We start from the raw sequence: 21869 nt of genomic DNA on the forward strand, positions 1-21869 counted from the left end.
AGGTCAGGCTCCACAGCTCTGTCCTGCACTCTGTCCTTTCTGCTGTCAGGTAGGAGCGTGGAGCTGGAAGCCACCCTCTGGGGTAATAGACCCCAGGTTTAGAAAAGGACTTCTCTAGGAGTAGCAAGCTGCAAGCAGGGTATCATGCAGAGTACTGGGTCTGGTAACTGAACACACATGTTTAACTCTAAACATGTGTGTACATGCCCTGGGGTGAGGCTCATGTATTACTGGGGGATGTCTGTATTCATGCAGATGAGACCAGAATTTAATAGAGTGTGTGCATGTGTGTGTGTGTGTGCGTGTGTGTGTGTGTGTGTACAAGCATGCATGGTCTGACACATGGTGAGGGAGAGTATGTACCTTACTACCTAAGATAAAAAATATCAAGCGGGAGACAGGTGTTTGTGATCATTCCTGAGGACAAGTGGCCTCATTTGGCAGTAGGCACAGGGGAAGAGGATGACAGGGAATGATCACTTAGGAAGTGTGAGGTCTCCAATCTGTAACTACCCGTGTCCACACACATGGAGGTGTTTGTGTGCGCATCCAGGAGTCACAACTGCTGCAGTGTGCATACACTCTGCAAAAGGAGTTCGCAGGCAGGTAGTGAGGTTGTTCCAGTTCTCTGTATACTCGACAGTGTACAGCATGTGAGCCTATTTATGCTGTGCATATATTTAAGGGCACATCTATTGCTGAGGCGTAAGGGCACACTGGAAGGGAGTGTGTGCCAAGGTACGTGAAGGAAAGGAGTGTGTCTGTGTGAGACATGAGCGGCAGGCACACGCATTTATTGAAGGACATGAAGAACAAGTTTGGCTGTGTGATAGGTGTGTCTATGAGAGGATGCCCACAGGCACTCCCCTCTGAAAGTGTCCACAATGACTGAGAACCAGATGAAGACAGAGTGGAAGAGAACTGGCTTTCGAGTCATAAGACTAGGGTTCGAATCCTGGCTCCACCACTTATTGCTATGTGTTCTTGGACAAGCAAACCCTGTAATCTTGATTTCTCCATCTGTAGAACGGGGTGAGGATTGACTAAGAGAATGTACACAAAATGCTTTGGAGACTGTACAGCTCTGAACAAATGTGAGCATTTGTTGTTCATCAGGTGCCTCCAGGAAAGCAAGTTTCAGTAGATGGGTATAGGCAAGGGTGGGACCACCTCCCAGGAGGAGGAAGGACGACCAGGGCTCAGGGCTGATTTGATGTCAGGAAACTAGAATCAGTGCTCAGGGGACTGGAGAAAGAGTGTGCTTGGAAAGCAAGAGAGGACAGGACCAGGGGAGCAGACTAGCACTTCCCACCTATTTGCAGCCCTAGGGGAGGGATGAGTGGGTGCTGAAGGGCAGAGCCAGGGAGCAGCAGGGAGGTGGCCCCAATGCAGCCTTCACTCTCTCCATGTCCCCTGCAGGTTTGAGACTGTTTCCTCTCGTAGACATTTTTGAGAAGCCAAGGTAAGGAAAGCTGCAGGTGGGGTGTGGGGGTAGATGGTGGAAGATAAAGAACTCTAGTTTCTGTGTGGCCTTGGGGAGAATGTTCTGGTGACCAGGAATCCTTACCTGTGACTAGTGAGGAGGATGGGGAAGGACAAAGCTCAGAGATGGATATAGTCAAATTCCTGCTCCCATGAGAAGCCTAGGACACTCCTCCCTTTTCCAGGAGAGCCCCAGGCTGAACAAAAGTCAGCATCTGCCCAAACAGATTTTTGAGGCAGTCTCAGGTTAACGGATATAAGTTCAAGGGACCAGGGACTTGCCAGTGACCCCGCCTGACTCCTCTGCATGGTGCTAGACACTGGGGCTTCCAGGGTACAGGAGAGCAGAGGGGAGGAGAGCCAGCTGCTTCTCTTGCCCGCTGCAGGCACAGCCATGGGCGATGCAGAGATGGCAGCATTTGGGGCTGCCGCCCCCTTCCTGCGCAAGTCAGAGAAGGAGCGGCTGGAAGCCCAGACCAGGCCCTTTGACCTCAAGAAGGATGTCTTCGTACCTGATGACAAGGAAGAGTTTGTCAAGGCCAAGATCGTGTCTCGAGAGGGTGGCAAAGTCACTGCTGAGACCGAGAATGGCAAGGTGGGTGGCAGGGCTAGCGTGAGAAGCCACCCTGGACAAACTCCACACCTGTGTGGACAGAGATGTGTGTAATCCGGGTCCACCCCACACAGACCTAAGGAAGGTCCAATTTTTCCTTCCTGTAGGTAGGGATCCAGATCCTCCAAATAGCTCTTCTCATTCCCAACATCTAGAGTATCTTCTCTGTGATCCTGCATCCTTCTCTCTCGAAGGAAGAATGTCCTGTCACTCTCCCATCTCCTACCCCTGCTGAGGGAGGGCTGACAGTGGCTCTGTGTGGGGGCTGTTGCAGACGGTGACCGTGAAGGAGGACCAGGTGTTGCAGCAGAACCCGCCCAAGTTCGACAAGATCGAGGACATGGCCATGCTGACCTTCCTGCACGAGCCTGCCGTGCTCTACAACCTCAAGGAGCGCTATGCATCCTGGATGATCTACGTGAGTGCTCCACCTATGACATCCCTCTGAATCTGGTAGCTTCCTGGTCTGTCTGTATCTACCCTCTGGAGCCAAGAGTTTCTGTTCTTTGTGCTCATGCAGCCTTGCACTGTCCTAGTTCCCACATCCTTGGGTCAGTTCTAATACCCTGAGGGCTGGCATTACTCAGATTTAGTGTATTCATAGATTTTCCTTTCTCTTCTTTCTTGGGATCTTTCTCTAACTCTAATGCCATCCTTCCCACTGGCAACGCATTCTTCTTTTTCTCCCCCTAGACCTACTCAGGCCTCTTCTGTGTCACCATCAACCCCTACAAGTGGCTGCCGGTGTACAATGCCGAGGTGGTGGCTGCCTACCGGGGCAAGAAGAGGACCGAGGCGCCGCCCCACATCTTCTCCATCTCTGACAACGCCTATCAGTACATGCTGACAGGTGACAGGCCCCAAGTGAAGGGTTTTCCTGGGGGCCCCGCAGTAAGAACCGCACATGCTGGCTCTCTTTCTCCTCCTGAGGGGTTTGGCAGCTGGGACAGGCCTGGAGAAGGGCAGGGGGTGGGGAGATGGGTGGGAGGATGCCAAACAAGAGCATCATCCTATGTGGCTCCTGACCTTCCCTCCCCATTTCCTCCTCACAGACAGAGAAAACCAGTCCATCCTGATTACGTGAGTGTGGTTCCTACCCAGTTCCCTTCCAGAATCCCCCTGACCTCAGCCCCATCAAGGTCCCCAGCCCCATAAGGGCACCCAAGCCCTGTACAGGGCTCACTCTTTTCCTCCACTTCCATGCCAGCTCCTTTTTCTTCTCCCACCTTTCCTCTTACCTTCTCTTTGCTCTCTCCCTTCCCTCTCTTATTTTCCCTCTCCAATCTCCTTCACCCAGTATCCTTCCACTTATCATTTATCCCTAAGCTCAGTATCACCATATTTTCTTCAACTCTTCTCTTCCTCCCACTTTTCTTTCAGAAACCTTCCCTATTCCTCCAGCCCCACTCCTTCTTATTCAAAATGTCCCAGGCCTATCTCTTCTGATTGACTTCTCCCAACTAAAACTATGTTCCAGCCCCCCAAATCCAGCACCTTCTTGTGCCATTTTTCTGGTTGCTACCCCTGACCCTGTGTGTCAGAGTACAGCTATGTTTGGGGTGCTTAGTACCCGTCAGCTGCTGGTGTCAGGGCTCCCACTGTTGAGTAGGATCAGGCTTGTTGGCCTCAAGCAGTGTTTGTGCACTGCCTGATGAGCCCCTGAATGTCCTGACAGCGGAGAATCCGGGGCCGGGAAGACAGTTAACACCAAGAGGGTCATTCAGTACTTTGCTGTTATCGCCGCCATTGGGGACCGCAGCAAGAAGGACCAGAACCCAAGCAAGGTAGGCCTATTGTCCTCCAAAGTCCCATGCTGCAAAAGGGGAAGAGACCTCTCTCACCTGTCATCCTCCTGACCTCTGCAGGGCACCCTGGAGGACCAGATCATCCAGGCCAACCCTGCCCTGGAGGCCTTCGGCAACGCCAAGACCGTCCGGAATGACAACTCCTCCCGCTTTGTGAGTGATCCCTGACCTTGGACTTGGGATTTGGGCCAGTCAAGGGATGACATCAAGTATGAACTTTCCCTCAACTCATCAGTCCCCCATCTCTCCAGGGAAAATTCATTCGAATCCATTTTGGGGCGACTGGAAAGTTGGCATCTGCTGACATAGAAACCTGTGAGTGCCATGAGTCTACTAGGGCTCAGCCTGAGCTCATTCTTGTTCTATCCATCTCTCTGTCTGTCTGTCTGTCTGTGTCTGAGTCTCCAGACCTCAGTCTTTCTCCCTCTGTCTCAGTGTGTCTGTGGCATTAGGTTTGTACCTCCACCTCTCTCTGAGACTTCCTCGGGTCTTTCTCCCTCTCGGTCTCTGCAGGTCTGTGTCTTTCTCTGAGGCTATTTCTATCCTGCCGGGTCTCTGTCTCCATCCCTGCCTCTGTGTGTCTCTGTATGAATCTCTCACTCTTTCTTTCCTTCTCTCCCTCTGCCTTTTGCTTGCTACATTTATCATTCATTTCTTGTACCGAAATCCGACAACCTTTTCTTTCTTTCTTTCTTCTTCCCTACTGTTCACAGACCTTTTGGAAAAATCCAGAGTTATTTTCCAGCTGAAATCAGAGAGAGATTATCATATTTTCTACCAAATCCTGTCTAATAAAAAACCTGAGCTTCTGGGTGAGTCAGAACTACCAATTGAGACCAACTATCTCCATGGCAACCTGGTCCCTTCTGCTTGCTGCTGCTTGTTGTCATGCACTCGGTTTAGGGCACTCTGGATTCAGTTCTGGGGAATGTGGAGCCACATTAGGCCCTGTCTTGTGCTCCTCTACAGGCCCTGCGCCGTGGCAAGCTGCCCAGTGAGAGCCAGGGGCTTGTGCCACGTCCTGACCGCATCTTCTCCCCACAGATATGCTGCTGATCACCAACAACCCCTATGATTATGCATTCATCTCCCAAGGAGAGACCACTGTGGCTTCGATTGATGACTCTGAGGAGCTCATGGCCACTGACGTAAGTGTGTAATGACCCAGTCTAGACGTGAGGGTATTGGTGGTGAGGGGAAAATGGATATTCCACTGGTCCAGGAACAGGGCTGACAGTGGCTGTGTGTTGTTCATAGTGGTATAGACCTCCCTAAAGGGCAGCATGTCCCTATGGTCAGAGTTGTGCTAAGGTATGGGTGTGACGAGACAGGACTGGCCAGTATTTGGTGTTCAATCAAACCAGAGAGGACTGAAAACCATGGGGCACGGAAGCAGACAAGCCAAGAGATAAGGCATCATATAGGAAAGGAGGGAAGGAAGGGTCCTGATGATTCCATGAGCTGGGCAAGCTGTTAGACAAATACCAGATATGGACAGACATGAAAGGTCCAGGCAGGGAAGCAAGTGTGGGGCTTAGAAAAGGAGAAACAGTAGGAAACATGCATGGGTAACCCAGAGGCTCCCCAGAGGACAGATGTGACCCCTAAAGCAGGGGCCGAGGCAGCCTGCCCTCTGTGCCAATACTTCTCATCTTTGTTGTGGAGTCACCACTGGGTCTGGGAATCTCACAACTCACAGAGTTTTCTCTCCAACTGAAAAGAAATCTCTCTTACCTGCCATACTTCCTTTCCTATGATCCACCAATATGGGGCCTTCTTACAGAATGCCTTTGATGTGCTGGGCTTCACTCCAGAGGAGAAGAGCTCCATTTACAAGCTGACAGGCGCTATCATGCACTTCGGAAACATGAAGTTCAAACAGAAGCAGCGGGAGGAGCAAGCTGAGCCGGACGGCACTGAAGGTGGGAGTCTGGGATTCTGGGATTCTGGGAGCAGCTGCGGAGTCACTGAAGGCTGCCTCTGCAGAGGAGTTATCTCTTTATCAACTTTGCCACCTGCCTTTTCCTTTCAGAGGCTGACAAGTCTGCCTACCTTATGGGGTTGAACTCAGCTGACCTGCTCAAGGGGTTGTGCCACCCTCGGGTGAAAGTGGGCAACGAGTATGTCACCAAGGGGCAGAATGTCCAGCAGGTGGGTCATCTTCAGAAAATAAATGGTGATGAAGACTTGCCTGGTGTAGTGGGGGCTTTGAAAGTCATTCTTCCCAGTGAATCTGCTCACCTGGGTCTCTCCCCTACCTTACAGGTGTCATATGCCATTGGGGCACTGGCTAAGGCGGTGTATGAAAAGATGTTCAACTGGATGGTGACACGGATCAATGCTAGTCTGGAGACCAAGCAGCCACGCCAGTACTTCATCGGTGTCCTGGACATTGCCGGCTTTGAGATCTTCGATGTGAGTGGGGAATAGGGAGAACAATAATGCACTCGTTGGCACGTGTGACAGGATGGCCATCACCAGAGCTGAAAAGGCAGTGGCCTTCAGCAGTGATGGAGGCAGGCATCATCCTGCCTTCAGGGCCACTCCCTCCCTGCCCTGACAGGGGAGAAGACCAGCCACACCCCTCGCTGGGCTGGACACAGCTCTGAGCTGAGCCCACTGGCCACTCAGACACCTGCCTACCTGACCTGGCTCTGCCCTCATTCCCCCTGCAGTTCAACAGCTTCGAGCAGCTCTGCATCAACTTCACCAACGAGAAGCTGCAGCAGTTCTTCAACCACCACATGTTCGTGCTGGAGCAGGAGGAGTACAAGAAGGAGGGCATCGAGTGGGAGTTCATCGACTTTGGCATGGACCTGCAGGCCTGCATTGACCTCATAGAGAAGGTGCTGCCTCAGCCTCACCTAAACTCTCCACTCACACCCACCTTAATGCCCCAGTCAAAATGGCAGCCCCATCTCTTCTGGGAAGCAGAATCTAGATAACAGAAGAATCTGGAGCCCTAGTTTCCAGAGCCCTGTGTTGTCCTAGCCACCTAGTACAGGGTGACAACTGGGAGAGCTGAGTTCCCAGGGGCTTGAGAGCAGACAAACAGAGGACGGGCACCTCCAGGACAGTCTCCCACGCCAGTGTGGTTAGCCACCCTGCCTTACCCATGCAAGGAGCGGAAAGTTTGAGGGTAGGGGTGGGGAATTGTAAGAGTGCCCCTGTTTTCAACCCCACCATCTCAGGGATGTGGGTGACAGGTGACATGTAAAGCACCCATAGCATCCACATTCCCAGACTTTCACAAAGGTCCCTCTGAAATAAAAGTCTTCCACTTTGGGATGGCTTACACAGGTGTCAGTCAGTAGGTAACTATATTCAGAGCTGAGCCTGATACCTCAATGCCCAAAGGGGCATTTCCATAAGGAAATATTGACCCTAGAGCAGGATCTATCTCCATCTGTATGAGGTCTTCTCAGTGATGCTCTCCCCTTCACCCTCAGCCCATGGGCATCATGTCCATCCTGGAGGAAGAGTGCATGTTCCCCAAGGCCACCGATATGACCTTCAAAGCCAAGCTGTATGACAACCACCTGGGCAAGTCCAACAACTTCCAGAAGCCACGCAATGTCAAGGGGAAGCAGGAAGCTCACTTCTCCCTGATCCACTATGCTGGCACCGTGGACTACAACATCATAGGCTGGCTGCAGAAGAACAAAGACCCACTCAATGAGACAGTGGTGGGTCTGTACCAGAAGTCATCCCTCAAGCTGCTCAGCAACTTGTTTGCCAATTATGCTGGGGCTGATACACGTAAGTAAAGACTGGGAACCAGGGGGCTAGAAAACAAGGTTTTTGCCCTGCATCTGAGGCAGGTCAGTTGCCACACCCCACCATTTCTGTGTCAGACTGTGCCCAAGATTTACAGGCTCATTGAGATAGAATTGGGTGGAGAAACTGAGGCAACCACAGTGAAGACCCTCCCCTGGAGGCCAAATACCAGCGAAGATGTGAACTAGAAGCTGTGACTCTTCACTCATGTCCTGACCTCCCCTCACACCCACTTGTGCCCCTTTTTTTAATTCCCCTTCCCACAGCTGTTGATAAGGGCAAAGGCAAGGCCAAAAAAGGCTCGTCCTTTCAGACTGTGTCAGCTCTGCACAGGGTAAGTGTGTGAGCCCAGCCCCAGCCCAGCATGGTTCTTTCCTTGCCTTGTTCATCCTGATCCTTCCCATTCCCCGTCTCCTCATTCCATCTGTGAGCCCACTCTTGGTCTTCTCATATCTTCCTTTCCATTCTCTTTCCCTTTGTTTGCTGGCCTCTTACCCCACTCAGTTCCTATCCCATCTCTTTTCTTTCCTTCCTGCCTTCCATCCTCTCTCTCTTTCCCCGTGCGCTTGCCTAACATTCCTTCATTCTCGTTAGCTCCTTGCATTCACTCCATCTCTCTTTCTCATTCTCCCTCTCCTCTCTCATTCTCACTTCTCTTTCTTTATTTTTCCCTCATATTTGGGGGGTCACAGGAAAATCTGAACAAGCTGATGACCAACTTGCGCTCCACACATCCCCACTTTGTGCGTTGTATCATCCCCAACGAGACCAAGTCTCCAGGTGAGCCGCAGACCTCAGGACCAGCCCCCTGCTGGACTCACTGCCCAAGAGCAGGCCTTCTAAGTCATCTCCTAATCTCTCACTACAGTGCTTTCCAAATCACATTCTTCTCCTCGTGTCCCCCATGAGATCTCACAGATCATGCCCTGCCCTAGTGCTATCTTACATTTGGAATGTGTAACTTACGGCAATGTGCAAGGGACTTTGATGGACATTACCTCATTAGTGCCGTACAACCCCCACTGAGACGTATACAGATTGCTTATCCCTTTTTGACTGATAAGGAGATGGAGGCTCAGGGGCCTGTATTTAAGGCTTGTCTCTGTTCTGATCAACTTGGAGGTCTTGGTCCAGTGCCTTAGTCTCTCTTGCCTTAACCCGTCTGGGCTTAGTTTATTCTCTAGAAAAATGGAATATATCTGCTCTGGCTACCCTGTGAAAATAGACATTAACAATAAAAAATGTGAAAGCTTTTGGTTGTTCTTATAAGCTGTAAAAAATGAAAAGAAATTAAGGATCATTATAAATGGACCTGCTATGGTTACCAGCACTTAAGTGGCAGAGGCAGGATCAGAACTCAGGACACTTGGCACTTATTCCGGTGTTCTCCCCACACACTCCTCTCTCCTTCCTCCTGCTGCAGGGGTGATGGACAACCCCCTGGTCATGCACCAGCTGCGCTGCAATGGAGTGCTGGAGGGCATTCGCATCTGCAGAAAAGGCTTCCCCAACCGCATCCTCTATGGGGACTTCAGGCAGAGGTGGGTACAGGATGCCCCAGGGCCCAGGGAACAGGGGAAGCCTAGGCAGCCTTGGTCAGGAAGGGAGTCTGCAGGTGGCCCCAGATTCTGTGGGCAGACTGGATCTGTGCAGCCATGGGTGACTCCGGGCACCTCCTTCCCAGGTACCGTATCCTAAACCCATCAGCCATCCCCGAAGGGCAGTTCATTGACAGCAGAAAAGGAGCAGAGAAGCTGCTGGGCTCCCTGGACATTGACCACAACCAGTACAAGTTTGGCCACACCAAGGTGAGTCTAGAGCTGCATGGGGTGGAATTGCAGGGTGTGCGGCCATCATGAGTGGAGCAGCTGGGAGTTTGGAAGGCAGACCCCTGATTCCTGGCTCCCTGTGTCAACCCAAAGGCTGGAAGCCAGGCTTCCTCTCTGTCTGGTCTTTCACATTTTACTCCCAGGTGTAGGATGCGCAGGTCATGGGTCCCTTGGGAGCTCAGCCTGGGTCTCCCCCCTCTTCCTCCACCCTAGATACCCTTCTCTGAGGCTGTGGTCCCCTTGGCTCTCCCCCTTGCCACAGGTGTTCTTCAAGGCAGGGCTGCTGGGGCTGCTAGAAGAGATGCGAGATGAGAGGCTAAGCCGCATCATCACCCGCATCCAGGCCCAGTCCCGTGGCGTGCTCTCCAGAATAGAGTTCAAGAAGCTGGTGGAACGCAGGTGGGAGATCTCAAAAGGAGGTTGCCAACCAGCACAGGCTGGTTCAGGGGTGATGTCAGGAGAAAAAGCTCATGGTATCTTCAAACAATGAAACCAGCAGGAATGTCTCATAGGGACAGAGGGTGGACCTCATGGTCAGGGAATGGGACGGATGAGAAAAAGGACCTAGGAGTCAGGGCCTCCTAGGGCCCTCCAGGAAGGAAGGAGGAAGGACCTCTCACCACCACTCTCGCTGGGCCCCTACAGAGACTCCTTGCTGATAATCCAATGGAATATTCGTGCCTTCATGGGAGTCAAGAACTGGCCCTGGATGAAGCTGTACTTCAAGATCAAGCCCCTGCTGAAGAGTGCAGAGACAGAAAAGGAGATGGCCAACATGAAGGAGGAGTTTGGACGCCTCAAAGAGGCCCTGGAGAAGTCGGAGGCTCGCCGGAAGGAGCTGGAGGAGAAGATGGTGTCCCTGCTGCAGGAGAAGAATGACCTACAGCTCCAAGTGCAGGCGGTGAGGCTCTGGGCTGCCGCTGGCTCTTCTACCCAGCTCTGCCTGCACCCTGCACCTCCCTACCCAAGGTCTCTTCATCTTGTTCCCTCACAGGCAGAGGACTCTGGAATCAATGCTTTCAAAGACTTCCAAAGAGGCCCCTTGAGAGAGGGGAAGCGAAGGGGTATGGGGAAGAATTAACTTTTAAAACACAGGCTTTTCACCTGGGTTCATGCTGGATCCACAGCTCAATAATTTTGTGACTTTGGGCAAACTATGCATTATCTGTGAATCTCAATGTCCCCATCTTTAAAGCTGTCCATGTCACTACATTATAAATATATAAAGTTATGTGTATTTATGTAGTTCCTCCCTTCAGTCGGGGGACCAGAGGAAGAGGGCCAGATGAAGAGACTTATTATTTTCTTTCCTCCAATACTCCCATTACATTGCACTGAAATTCTTCTCCTCCCATTCATCTGAGATTCTTCTCAGAGGGGGGATGTTCTGGAGCTCCTATAGTGATAGCTGAGCCTCTCCCTCCTTCCACCTGCTACAGCAAAGACCCCACCCACTGAAAAACCTCCCCTCTGTGTCTCACCTTCAGGAACAAGACAACTTGGCTGATGCAGAGGAACGCTGCGACCAGCTGATCAAGAACAAAATCCAGCTGGAGGCCAAGGTGAAGGAGATGACTGAGAGGCTGGAGGACGAGGAGGAGATGAACGCCGAGCTCACTGCCAAGAAGCGCAAGCTGGAAGATGAGTGTTCTGAGCTCAAGAAGGACATTGATGACCTGGAGCTGACACTGGCCAAGGTGGAGAAAGAGAAGCACGCAACAGAGAACAAGGTGAGGGCAGCTCCCTCTTGTTTCAGCCTGGGTCTCCTCAGGATTCAAAGACCACACTGACCTTAACCAATGCCAAGCCATTCAGGGGACCCTGATAGCAGTGTGGTCCTTGGCATTGGAGATCTCCATAGATGTCTCCATGCTGGTGACCTTTGACCCTACAAGGGATGGGGTTCTTGGTTGACAGGTGAAGAACCTGACAGAAGAGATGGCTGGGCTGGATGAGATCATTGTCAAGCTGACCAAGGAGAAGAAAGCTCTACAAGAGGCCCACCAGCAGGCCCTGGATGACCTCCAGGCTGAAGAGGACAAAGTCAACACCCTGACCAAGGCCAAAGTCAAGCTGGAGCAGCAGGTGGACGATGTGAGTAGATTGTCACAGGGCCTACATACACATGTCCACTGGTGCTTGTGTGTGTGTGTTTGTGGGGTGGTATTGGAGAGTGCTTTCTTTCCTAAAACTTTTCTAGAAGGGAGCAGGGGAATCAAAAAGGGGGAGGGTGATCAAATGTGAGTTATGTAGATCATCTCACTGATATGATCAACAGCTGATATTGGCTTCCTTATCTCAATTTAGGTTCAAGTCTAAATATCACTACCTTCAACCACAGGATTTAGAGGGTTATCTCATAAGAACACGACACATTTCTCTGGGAATTTTTGAGGCTCCTCAAAGAGGATCCTCAGACTTCTAATATTTTAGGCAGTCTCTGGCCCTCAGAGATCATCGTTTCCACAGATAGTTCTTTGTACATATCTCTGTTGAGTCACCTATTACTCTGACTTGCCATTATTGAAGTATCTGTCACATCTATAAGACTGGGCTGCTTTTAGTCAGAAACTTGGATTTATTCAATTTTGTTTCTGCAGTGCTTAGCATGGTCCCTGAAACCTAGTAGGTGCTTATAAGATGCAGAATAAATAAATGTAGCTTAGGTATTTCATCCCATAGTCATTCATTGAATCATTTATCAGTTACTGAGCATCCCTACATGCTAGGCACTCTCAGAGCTCCCTGGTAATATTGGGACTGCTCTGGGGAAGCTTTCCTCCTTCCTGGATGTCTCTTGGGATCCCCCAACCCCAGACTGACTAAGCTTTCAAACCACCAAGTCAAGATCTCGTCCTCATGAAGCATACCGGTCCTTCTCCCCACCAGCTGGAGGGGTCCCTGGAACAGGAAAAGAAAGTGCGCATGGACCTGGAACGAGCAAAGAGGAAGCTGGAGGGTGACCTGAAACTGACCCAGGAGAGCATCATGGACCTGGAGAACGACAAACAGCAGCTGGATGAGCGGCTGAAAAAGTAGTGTGTTCCCCTCCCTGCTGCCTTTTACCCTCCCCAGCCCAGCACCCCGTTCTGTGGATGGCAGTCTAAGCTGACCCAAGACCTCCATCCTCAGAGGCAACCACCTCGTGCAGCTTTAATAAGTGGGTGCAGAATTGTGGTTAAAGCCTCTAGGAAGAATGCTTTCCTCCCCAAGACATGCACTTCAGGGCCCAACAGTCCTTGTTGGCAAAGAGTCTAACTTGAATCCTTCAAGCTCTTTCTTTCTTTTGAGCACTTAAAAGGGGCAGAAAATAACAGCTTTCCCCCTTTACACACAAGTCTTTTTGGAGACTGGCTGTTAACACGAAAGAAGGCTCCACAAAGCAGCCTCTCAAGAACATTCTTTTAGGTCCTTCACAGACAGCTCAGAGCACAGAGAAATGGGTCAGCCATCACACTTGAACTGTGCAGAGTCTGGGCCATTTCTTTTGTTCTGGTGAACTTGTGGTCCTAATCCTTACTGCAAGTTCTTCCAAAATGTATAATTCCACTTTCCAACTTGGTAAACAGTGAACCTGCAGAACATATGTGGATACTCAAGGATCCTCTGGTACTTTACGCTCAGTCCTTTGAAAGGCTCTGAGAATCATCATGATCCATATCCTCACTGGGCTATGTCTGCCCAGGAGGCTTCACACTCCCCCAGGCACAGTATCTGTGGAATGAGGGAGTATATGATCTCAATGGTCCTCAAATCACCTTTTGAGGATGGTATTTTTAGTTCCCGTTTACCAAAGGGGAAACAAAGGTTCAGAAAAATAAATCAGATTCGAAGCAAGAGTGACAGCAGTAAAGACCATTGGAGCTAAAAGGGGTCTTTGAAACGATCAGACCAACGCCCTTATTTTACAGACCAAAGAGGGAGAATCCCTCAGAGCCCAGGTCCTGTCACTCCACTGGCAGTGCCCTTCCCATTACATTTCCTGCTGGGCTTCAGTCCTTCAGCAAGTGGACCCTCCATCAGGCCTGGAAGCTGTTTTCTGATGAAATCCTGCTGTTCATTTGTTTTGTTACCATTTCCAACCACTGGTGAGCTCTCCTGGAGTCCAAATGGCCTCCCTATCCTCACCCTCCCTCCTTCCCCACAGGAAGGACTTTGAGCTGAATGCCCTTAATGCAAAAATTGAGGATGAGCAGGCCCTGGGCAGTCAGCTGCAGAAGAAGATCAAAGAGCTTCAGGTAAAGTCTGGGATGCCCAGGGTGGATTCTGGACTCCCCGGACTGGTTCTCAGCTTCCTAACCCCCTCCTGCAGGCTGTCCTCTCCCCAGCATTATAGGCGATTGCTATGGGCCCGTGAAGCGGGACACTGAGCTATCACAGCTCCCCCATGGAACACCTCCATGAGGGACTGGGTGATCCAAGGATTAAGTAGGAAGAGATCTTGAAAAGCTCACGGGTCTGGGGGACAGAAATCTTGGCTTCCTATTTCAGCTCCTGATTAGCTAATGACAGTGGGGGAGCCTGCTCCAGGTCTCTGGGTCTCCATGTCCTCCCCTGTTACCTGGTAATTTTAAGATCCCTTCAGCCCTGATGGTCTATGACTTTGGTTCTTACTCTAGAGCAGACACTGTTAGGTCTTTAGTCACCTAGTCAGACAAACATGGCTCTCTCATTCTAACTTTTATTCTTTTTCCCACCAAACTGTTTTAACTATCCCTAGAGCACAGGTCTTTCTGTCCCTCTTCAAGAGCAACCTTCGGCCACTTTCCTTTCAGTAAAGAGAACGTAAATGTTCTGGTCTGAAGGAAGGCTAACTGCTGCCCAAACCACCTCCCCCAAATCCTTTTCTCTCCATACCACACTGGGAGAACTAAGCCAACTTGCTGTTCCAGACGGACTGGGAGTCTTCTGGAGCAGGGGGAGGGGGTTCTGATGGAGGGTTCCAGGCAATTTGTCTGAGCCCTTAGTGTCCGGGCCCAGGCACGCATTGAGGAGCTGGAGGAAGAGCTGGAGGCTGAACGCACCGCCAGAGCCAAGGTGGAGAAGCTGCGCTCAGACCTGTCCCGGGAGCTGGAGGAGATCAGTGAGCGCCTGGAAGAGGCCGGCGGGGCCACGTCTGTACAGATTGAGATGAACAAGAAGCGTGAGGCTGAGTTCCAGAAGATGAGGAGGGACCTGGAGGAGGCCACGCTGCAGCATGAGGCCACGGCAGCAGCCCTGCGCAAGAAGCACGCTGACAGTGTGGCTGAGCTGAGCGAGCAGATCGACAACCTGCAGCGTGTGAAGCAGAAGCTGGAGAAGGAGAAGAGTGAGTTCAAGCTGGAGCTGGATGATGTCACTTCCAACATGGAGCAGGTCATCAAGGCCAAGGTGCTTAGTCTGTGCTTAGTCTCTTCCCTCCTCCAATTCCCTCCACGCACCTCCACATTCTGCCCATGTCTCCTCCTCTCTTCTTTGATGGCTGTTTTCTACTTTTGTTCTTCTACCGAGTTCTCTGATCTCTCCTTCCTTCCATGCTTTCCTTCTTCCTTCTTTTTTAATTGCTCCCAGTATGCCCCTGAAAGTGCCCCCTACAACCATTGTATGACTCTCCTTCCTCTCTTAGGCTAACCTGGAGAAAATGTGCCGGACCTTGGAAGACCAGATGAATGAGCACCGGAGCAAAGCTGAGGAGACGCAGCGTTCTGTCAATGACCTCACGAGCCAGCGGGCCAAGCTACAGACTGAGAATGGTGAGCATCACCCCAACCTTGGGTAGACACACACACATACCTCTCCAGAGAATGAGGCCTGAGAGTTAGGAGAGGGGCTGGGGGCGAGAGGAGTGCCTGACCTTTAAGAGTTGGGTGTGCCTTGGTACCTTTCCAGGTGAGCTGTCCCGACAGCTGGATGAGAAGGAGGCGCTGATCTCCCAGCTGACCCGAGGAAAGCTCACCTACACTCAGCAGCTGGAGGACCTCAAGAGGCAGCTGGAGGAGGAGGTTAAGGTGAGGTCTAGACTCAGGCTACTGGCCCCCGCCAAGAGCATAGTAGTTGGCCTTTTATCCACATCCATTTCCTTTCCCCAGTCTAGGGTGGCTGTGGGTCCATTATTCTCCCAGAATTCCAAAAGGAATAATAGCCTAGACCCTACCACATGCCTCTTTAATCCCTAGGCTGAGGCTTTCTGCTGCCATCCTGGAAGGCTGTGGGGGAGGTCAGGGGCAAAGGGTGAGTCCTAGGTTAGCAAGGCAATTTGAAACTAGAGAAAAAAATTCACTGAAGCCTATTCCTACGATTTTGTTGGGCTCATGAAAAAGGGGAAAGGATGTGGCTTTTTAAAAAGGCCAGGCCTCAAATTCTAACCTGCCTCTTAGAGCCTGGTGATCTTGGGGAAATCACCTAACCTTTCTGAGCCTCTGCCTCCTGCCTTCAAAAGGGGGGGAGGATGATAATGCCTGCTGCAATGAGGAGCACAGGGGCGACAGGCATGAAGCTTCCTGGAAATAGTGCAGTGCTGCATGGGTGGGCTTCCTTATTAGTATTCAGTAAACCATTCTTGGTCCACGGGGGGTTAGAGATACGTGAGCCATGGAAAGGCTACTGAAAGTAGGGTGAGGAAATGGGCAAGGCCTGGCATTGCTTTATAAAGAAAGCTGAGCCCACTCCTGGTGTTCACCTCCCCAGGCGAAGAACGCCCTGGCCCACGCACTGCAATCAGCCCGGCACGACTGTGATCTGCTCAGGGAGCAGTATGAGGAGGAGACAGAGGCCAAGGCCGAGCTGCAGCGTGTCCTGTCCAAGGCCAACTCAGAAGTGGCCCAGTGGAGGACCAAGTATGAGACGGACGCCATCCAGCGGACAGAGGAGCTCGAGGAGGCCAAGTGAGTCCCAGGCAGCCCGCCTCTGTCTGGGGCCCCGACACAGACAGGACATAGTGCAGCCTGATCCCCAGTTGATCGGCCACAAGGGATGGATGCTTAGCTAAGTTTTGACAACACAGAGGACCCTGCCCTGGCTCCATCTCCTTCTCCTCTCAGGGAAGCTTTTTGCTCGCGTTATGTTTCTCATTCGAATATAAGACGAACAAAAGGTTTGTCTGAGGGCAGAGCGCTCCCACCTGGAGCAGGGTGCTGGGGTGGGGGAGGTGGGGTGGCCTGTAAAGCTCATATGCCCTCCATGTCTGCAGCCTAAAGGCTGGCCCAGGGTTAGAGGGATGCCACCAAGAAGGCTCTCCTGGGTGCTGTGGTTCTTCATACCTTGCCACCAAAACTCTCTGCCTGCTCAGTTCTCCTCCCCCTGGGGCCCAACCTCAGGCTTCTCCCATACACTTCTGAATTTTCAAGCATTGTTTGCCAGAAGACTCGTGTCATTTCCTCTTGTCCAAATCCACACTCTCCATCTTCCCCATCCTCTCCTCCTACCCCCATCTCCTGGGGCAGGAAGAAGCTGGCCCAGCGGTTGCAGGAAGCTGAGGAGGCCGTGGAGGCCGTCAATGCCAAGTGCTCATCACTGGAGAAGACCAAACACCGGCTGCAGAATGAGATCGAGGACCTGATGGTGGACGTGGAGCGCTCCAACGCAGCCGCCGCAGCTCTGGACAAGAAGCAGAGGAACTTTGACAAGGTGGGACCTGGTGGGGGCAGCAGCCAGGGGGCAGGGCAGGGGTGAGGCCAGGAACATCCTCCTTGGAGGCAGGGAGGAGGCTGAGCCCAGGCAAGGGGCCTGGGCAGCCTCTGGAGGTGGGGCAGGACTGCACACTGAGCCCAAGCCCTGTCCCCGCAGATCCTGGCCGAATGGAAGCAGAAGTATGAGGAGTCGCAGTCAGAGCTGGAGTCCTCACAGAAGGAGGCTCGCTCCCTCAGCACCGAGCTCTTCAAGCTCAAGAATGCCTATGAGGAGTCCTTGGAGCACCTGGAGACCTTCAAGAGGGAAAACAAGAACCTTCAAGGTGTGCTGAGGCCCAAGGCTGTGGAGGGGTAGGAAGAATGCCCCCTTCTGGAGCACACAGGGCCACTAAGAGGCATGCCCCCTCCAATGGACCAGGGCAGCCTCTAACTGAGTCATTTGGCCCCTCCTACAGAGGAGATCTCTGATCTAACTGAGCAGCTGGGTTCCAGCGGAAAGAGCATCCATGAGCTGGAGAAGATCCGCAAGCAGCTGGAGGGGGAGAAGTTGGAGTTGCAGTCAGCCCTGGAGGAGGCGGAGGTGTGTGTCGGGGGGAGGGGGCAGGGGGAGGTAGAGCTCTAGGCTGAAATCTTCGCTGTTGTCTCCCTTTTGTCTGATTTGTTCACTGTTACATCCTCAGAGCCCAGAACAGTGCCTGGCACATACTAACTAGGCAATCAACAAATATTGTACAATGAATGAACAGTGTGTGACCTGTTCATCCAGTTTACTTTGCACAAACATTTTACCTATTACATCTTAGAAAAGATTTCCTGTTTTCACTCTCCTCCCATTTCCACCTCTGCCTCCCTCTTTGGGATTTTCACAGTCTGTGCCTGATTGCATTTGTTTCCTTAGTAACAACTTCCTCTTCATTTTCCTTTGTCTTTATTGCTAGCTCTTCTCTGAGGCCTGAATCACCTTCTATTGAGCCTGGTTTTTTTCTTCTAAATTCTTTTCTTCTCCCTCTTGATGTTTCTTTGACTGAACCACTTACACCGTTCTTGAATTCACTTTATATCTGTAACTCATGGACAGACCCCTGCCCTCACCACGTGTCTGACTCTCTGCCTCGACCCTCTCACCCCACCCCTCTCCCAGGCCTCCCTGGAGCATGAGGAGGGCAAGATCCTTCGGGCCCAGCTGGAGTTCAACCAAATCAAGGCAGAGATGGAGCGGAAGCTGGCTGAGAAGGACGAGGAGATGGAGCAGGCCAAACGCAACCACCTGCGGGTAGTGGACTCACTGCAGACCTCCCTGGATGCGGAGACACGCAGCCGCAATGAGGCCCTGCGTGTGAAGAAGAAGATGGAGGGTGACCTCAATGAGATGGAGATCCAGCTCAGCCATGCCAACCGCATGGCTGCTGAGGCCCAGAAGCAACTCAAGAACCTCCAGAGCTTGCTGAAGGTACACGGTGACTCTTGGGAGCAGGAAGTCAGCTCCCCAGAGAGGAGATGGCCTCCACGTGGCCAAGTTGGGTGGTGGTGTCCCGTCACAGCTCCAGATCCCTCCTGCCCCAGGGCCATTGCAGAGACAACCCACAGGCTCCTCCTGAGCCACCACAGTGGGCTCCCCATCAGCATCCAGTTCAGAGTAACAACTTCCTGGTGGGCCCAGAGGCCAGCTGCCTCTCTCATGCCCCATCTCCTGATTCACAGGACACTCAGATCCAGCTGGACGACGCAGTGCGGGTCAACGATGACCTGAAGGAGAACATCGCCATTGTGGAGCGGCGCAACAACCTGCTGCAGGCTGAGCTGGAGGAGCTGCGGTCCGTGGTGGAGCAGACAGAGAGGTCTCGGAAGCTGGCTGAGCAGGAGCTGATCGAGACCAGTGAGCGGGTGCAGCTGCTGCACTCCCAGGTGAGCGGTTCCCCTGGGCATTCCTGGAGGCAAGTGCAAGCTACAGGACCCAGCAGGGGAGGTTTGGAAGCCAGTCATGGATGTGCAGTGCTTTTCATGCTCTACCCACCCCTACCCTCAGAACACCAGCCTCCTCAACCAGAAGAAGAAGATGGAGGCAGACCTGTCGCAGCTTCAGACTGAAGTGGAGGATGCGGTGCAGGAGTGCAGGAACGCCGAGGAGAAGGCCAAGAAAGCCATCACAGATGTAAGTGCCACCACCCCGCCCGCCTGCTCCAGACCAGCCTTTCCTTCCATGAGTGTGAGAGGACTCGGCCACACCGTGTCTCACTTCTCTCCTGTCCACAGGCCGCCATGATGGCAGAGGAGCTGAAGAAGGAGCAGGACACCAGCGCCCACCTGGAGCGCATGAAGAAGAACATGGAGCAGACCATCAAGGACCTGCAGCACCGGCTGGATGAGGCTGAGCAGATCGCCCTCAAGGGTGGCAAGAAGCAGCTGCAGAAGCTGGAGGCCCGGGTGCGGGAGCTGGAGAACGAGCTGGAGGCCGAGCAGAAGCGCAACGCAGAATCGATCAAGGGCATGAGGAAGAGCGAGCGGCGCATCAAGGAGCTCACCTACCAGGTGCGGCTGCTCTGGGTCAGGGTCCTCTGCATTATGGCCTGAAGCCAGGGTGACAACCATCCAAAAGGAATGAAGTGTTCTCTGTGACCCTCCTCCAGGGCAAAGGGTGGAAGTGTAACCCCTGGAAGCCCATTTTCACATCACAGACCCTGCCCTGCCCTCAGTGTTCCCAGGCACAGAGACCAGTCCCTGGGACTCCTGGCTGAGAGCTTTATCTCAGCATTCACCCTCAGTCTGTCTGCTGGGGACACGCACAAAACTCCAGGCAGAGCTCAGCCTGCACACTGTTACCAGAAAGCAAGTATGTGGCCAAGTGTTGGCCTGGCACCATCACCCCAAAATCCATCAAAAACATGCCAAAGCCATTCAAATAAATCACAAAACTTTTCAGTTATACAAGTAGATATAGACTTTAGCTTTCCATGGTGTTTTCTAGAATAGATTCTCACTTAGATTTTGTTTCTGTCCAATCCAGAAAGTCGCCATCTCTCTATACACATTTGTCCTTTATTTTGATCAAGTCTATGTCATTTTCCTGCAAACCAGGAGATCCCATCAAACCTTCAGTCCCAGAGCCACTGCCAGTCCCTGCTGGGTTATACAACTGTGAAGTTTGTCCTCTGGGGGGGTCCCAGAACCTCCAAGGGCCTGCTCCCCAAAATGGCACACACGCACACAATCTTCCTCCTGCTTTCTAGAGTCCTATCAGCTCCCTAATCCTTTCCTGAAGCATACCAGCAAAAATATTTATACTTTTTTGGGCCAGATGAAAGTTATAAGGATAACACAAGTATTTGGCGAGGATCAGAAAATAGAGTAAAAATGTCCAGAGGGGGAATGGGGCATGCCTCCTATGACTGTGCTGTCCTCACTCCTGACCATCCCTGACCTCCAGACGGAAGAGGACAGAAAGAATCTGCTGCGGCTGCAGGACCTGGTGGACAAGCTGCAGCTGAAGGTCAAGGCCTACAAGCGCCAGGCCGAGGAGGCGGTGAGTGACCTTGCTAGGGACTGAGCCTGGAGGAAGGACACGGGAGCCAGTGCTCAGGCTGGGAGGCTGAGAACCCCAGGGCCCCTCTCACCTCATTCCCCCCCCTGAACCCCAACAGGAGGAGCAGGCCAACACCAACTTATCCAAGTTCCGCAAGGTGCAGCACGAGCTGGATGAGGCAGAGGAGCGGGCAGACATCGCTGAGTCCCAGGTCAACAAGCTGCGGGCCAAGAGCCGTGACATTGGCACCAAGGTGGGTTCCCTACTCCAGGCAATGTTAGTGGCCCCCATCAGTGCCCAGACTCAGCCCCAAACACAAGGATGTCTTGTGGCTGATGTCTTTATTCATCTGCCACAACTGAACTCCAAGGCCCTGGAGGGCAAGGTGATTCAGTCCTCTGTGATTTCTAAGATTCTTCCAGCTCTCACTTTCAATCATTTTGCAAATCCCAGCCTTAGGGTGGTCAGCAACCCTAGAAAACCCTACTTCGTCAGTATACCCAGTATGCTCCAGTCTCTCCCAGCTGCTAGGCTCCACTTCTCTTTCACCTCGTTTTGACCTACATACAACCTTGCAATGCAAACTTAAAGTAGACAGGCCAAAGCACCCCTTGTCCTCACCCATACAGCTCCCTCTGGCGGACCCCAGAGCCCTACCACCCAGAACATGGCCTCCACCCCGATCCCTAGGACACATCTCCCACCATCGCGGGGCCCCTGTCCAGCCACACAGCAGTCCTCCGCCCCACTGAGCGCCCTGTCTCCCCTTTTTCTGTGTGCCAATCCCTACCCAACACCCACCTTTCCAGAGCTAAGTTGAACTAAATTTTCTTTCAAAGGGCTTGAATGAAGAGTAGCTTTGCCACAGCTTCTGGATTGGCTCAGCCCTGAGGATGCCAACAGAGTCCCAGTCCTAGGGCCTGTAAAACGGCCTTTTTGGAGGAAGCAGAATAAAGTAATGTTCTTCGATGTGAAATCCCACCTCTGGACTCTTCTTCACTGCCTGCCAACCACAAGGACACGCATACCAGGGTGGACACAGGAGTGAGGGGTGGGGGGCGGGCAGCTTCACAGGCTGGACCAAGGCGGCGCCCCAGGGCAGCCGGTGAGGCTCTGATCATCCCCAGTGCAATGATGCCTGTGCTCCCCTTCACCTCCTCCTCAGAAGCTGACACCTCTCCTCCCAGCCCTCTCCCTGGCTCACAGACACTCAAAGTTAAAGAGATTTAGGGAGAC

At 52.4% G+C, this 21869-nt stretch overlaps 1 protein-coding gene across 1 annotated transcript; it reads left to right on the top strand.

Moving 5' to 3' along the window:
• On the top strand, positions 1-21591 carry MYH7 (myosin heavy chain 7). Its single transcript, XM_037037459.1, has 40 exons — positions 1-49; positions 1420-1462; positions 1869-2077; positions 2370-2513; positions 2789-2945; positions 3148-3175; positions 3771-3879; positions 3961-4053; positions 4152-4215; positions 4614-4712; positions 4945-5048; positions 5684-5822; positions 5933-6051; positions 6166-6315; positions 6576-6746; positions 7350-7659; positions 7944-8011; positions 8370-8457; positions 9101-9218; positions 9362-9485; positions 9769-9905; positions 10152-10407; positions 10994-11236; positions 11424-11600; positions 12396-12541; positions 13654-13744; positions 14487-14876; positions 15112-15238; positions 15375-15493; positions 16173-16369; positions 16928-17111; positions 17271-17436; positions 17569-17693; positions 18255-18563; positions 18815-19018; positions 19140-19265; positions 19367-19642; positions 20538-20633; positions 20752-20886; positions 21473-21591. Exons 3-40 carry the CDS (start codon positions 1877-1879, stop codon positions 21488-21490), a joined length of 5808 nt encoding a protein of 1935 aa, XP_036893354.1. The 5' UTR covers positions 1-49; positions 1420-1462; positions 1869-1876; the 3' UTR covers positions 21491-21591.
• The last annotated feature ends 278 nt before the right edge of the window (positions 21592-21869 follow it).

Source organism: Sturnira hondurensis, unplaced genomic scaffold, assembly GCF_014824575.4.
Source record: "Sturnira hondurensis isolate 20B ecotype Veracruz unplaced genomic scaffold, ASM1482457v3 Scaffold0023357, whole genome shotgun sequence".
Classification (NCBI taxonomy): domain Eukaryota; kingdom Metazoa; phylum Chordata; class Mammalia; order Chiroptera; family Phyllostomidae; genus Sturnira; species Sturnira hondurensis.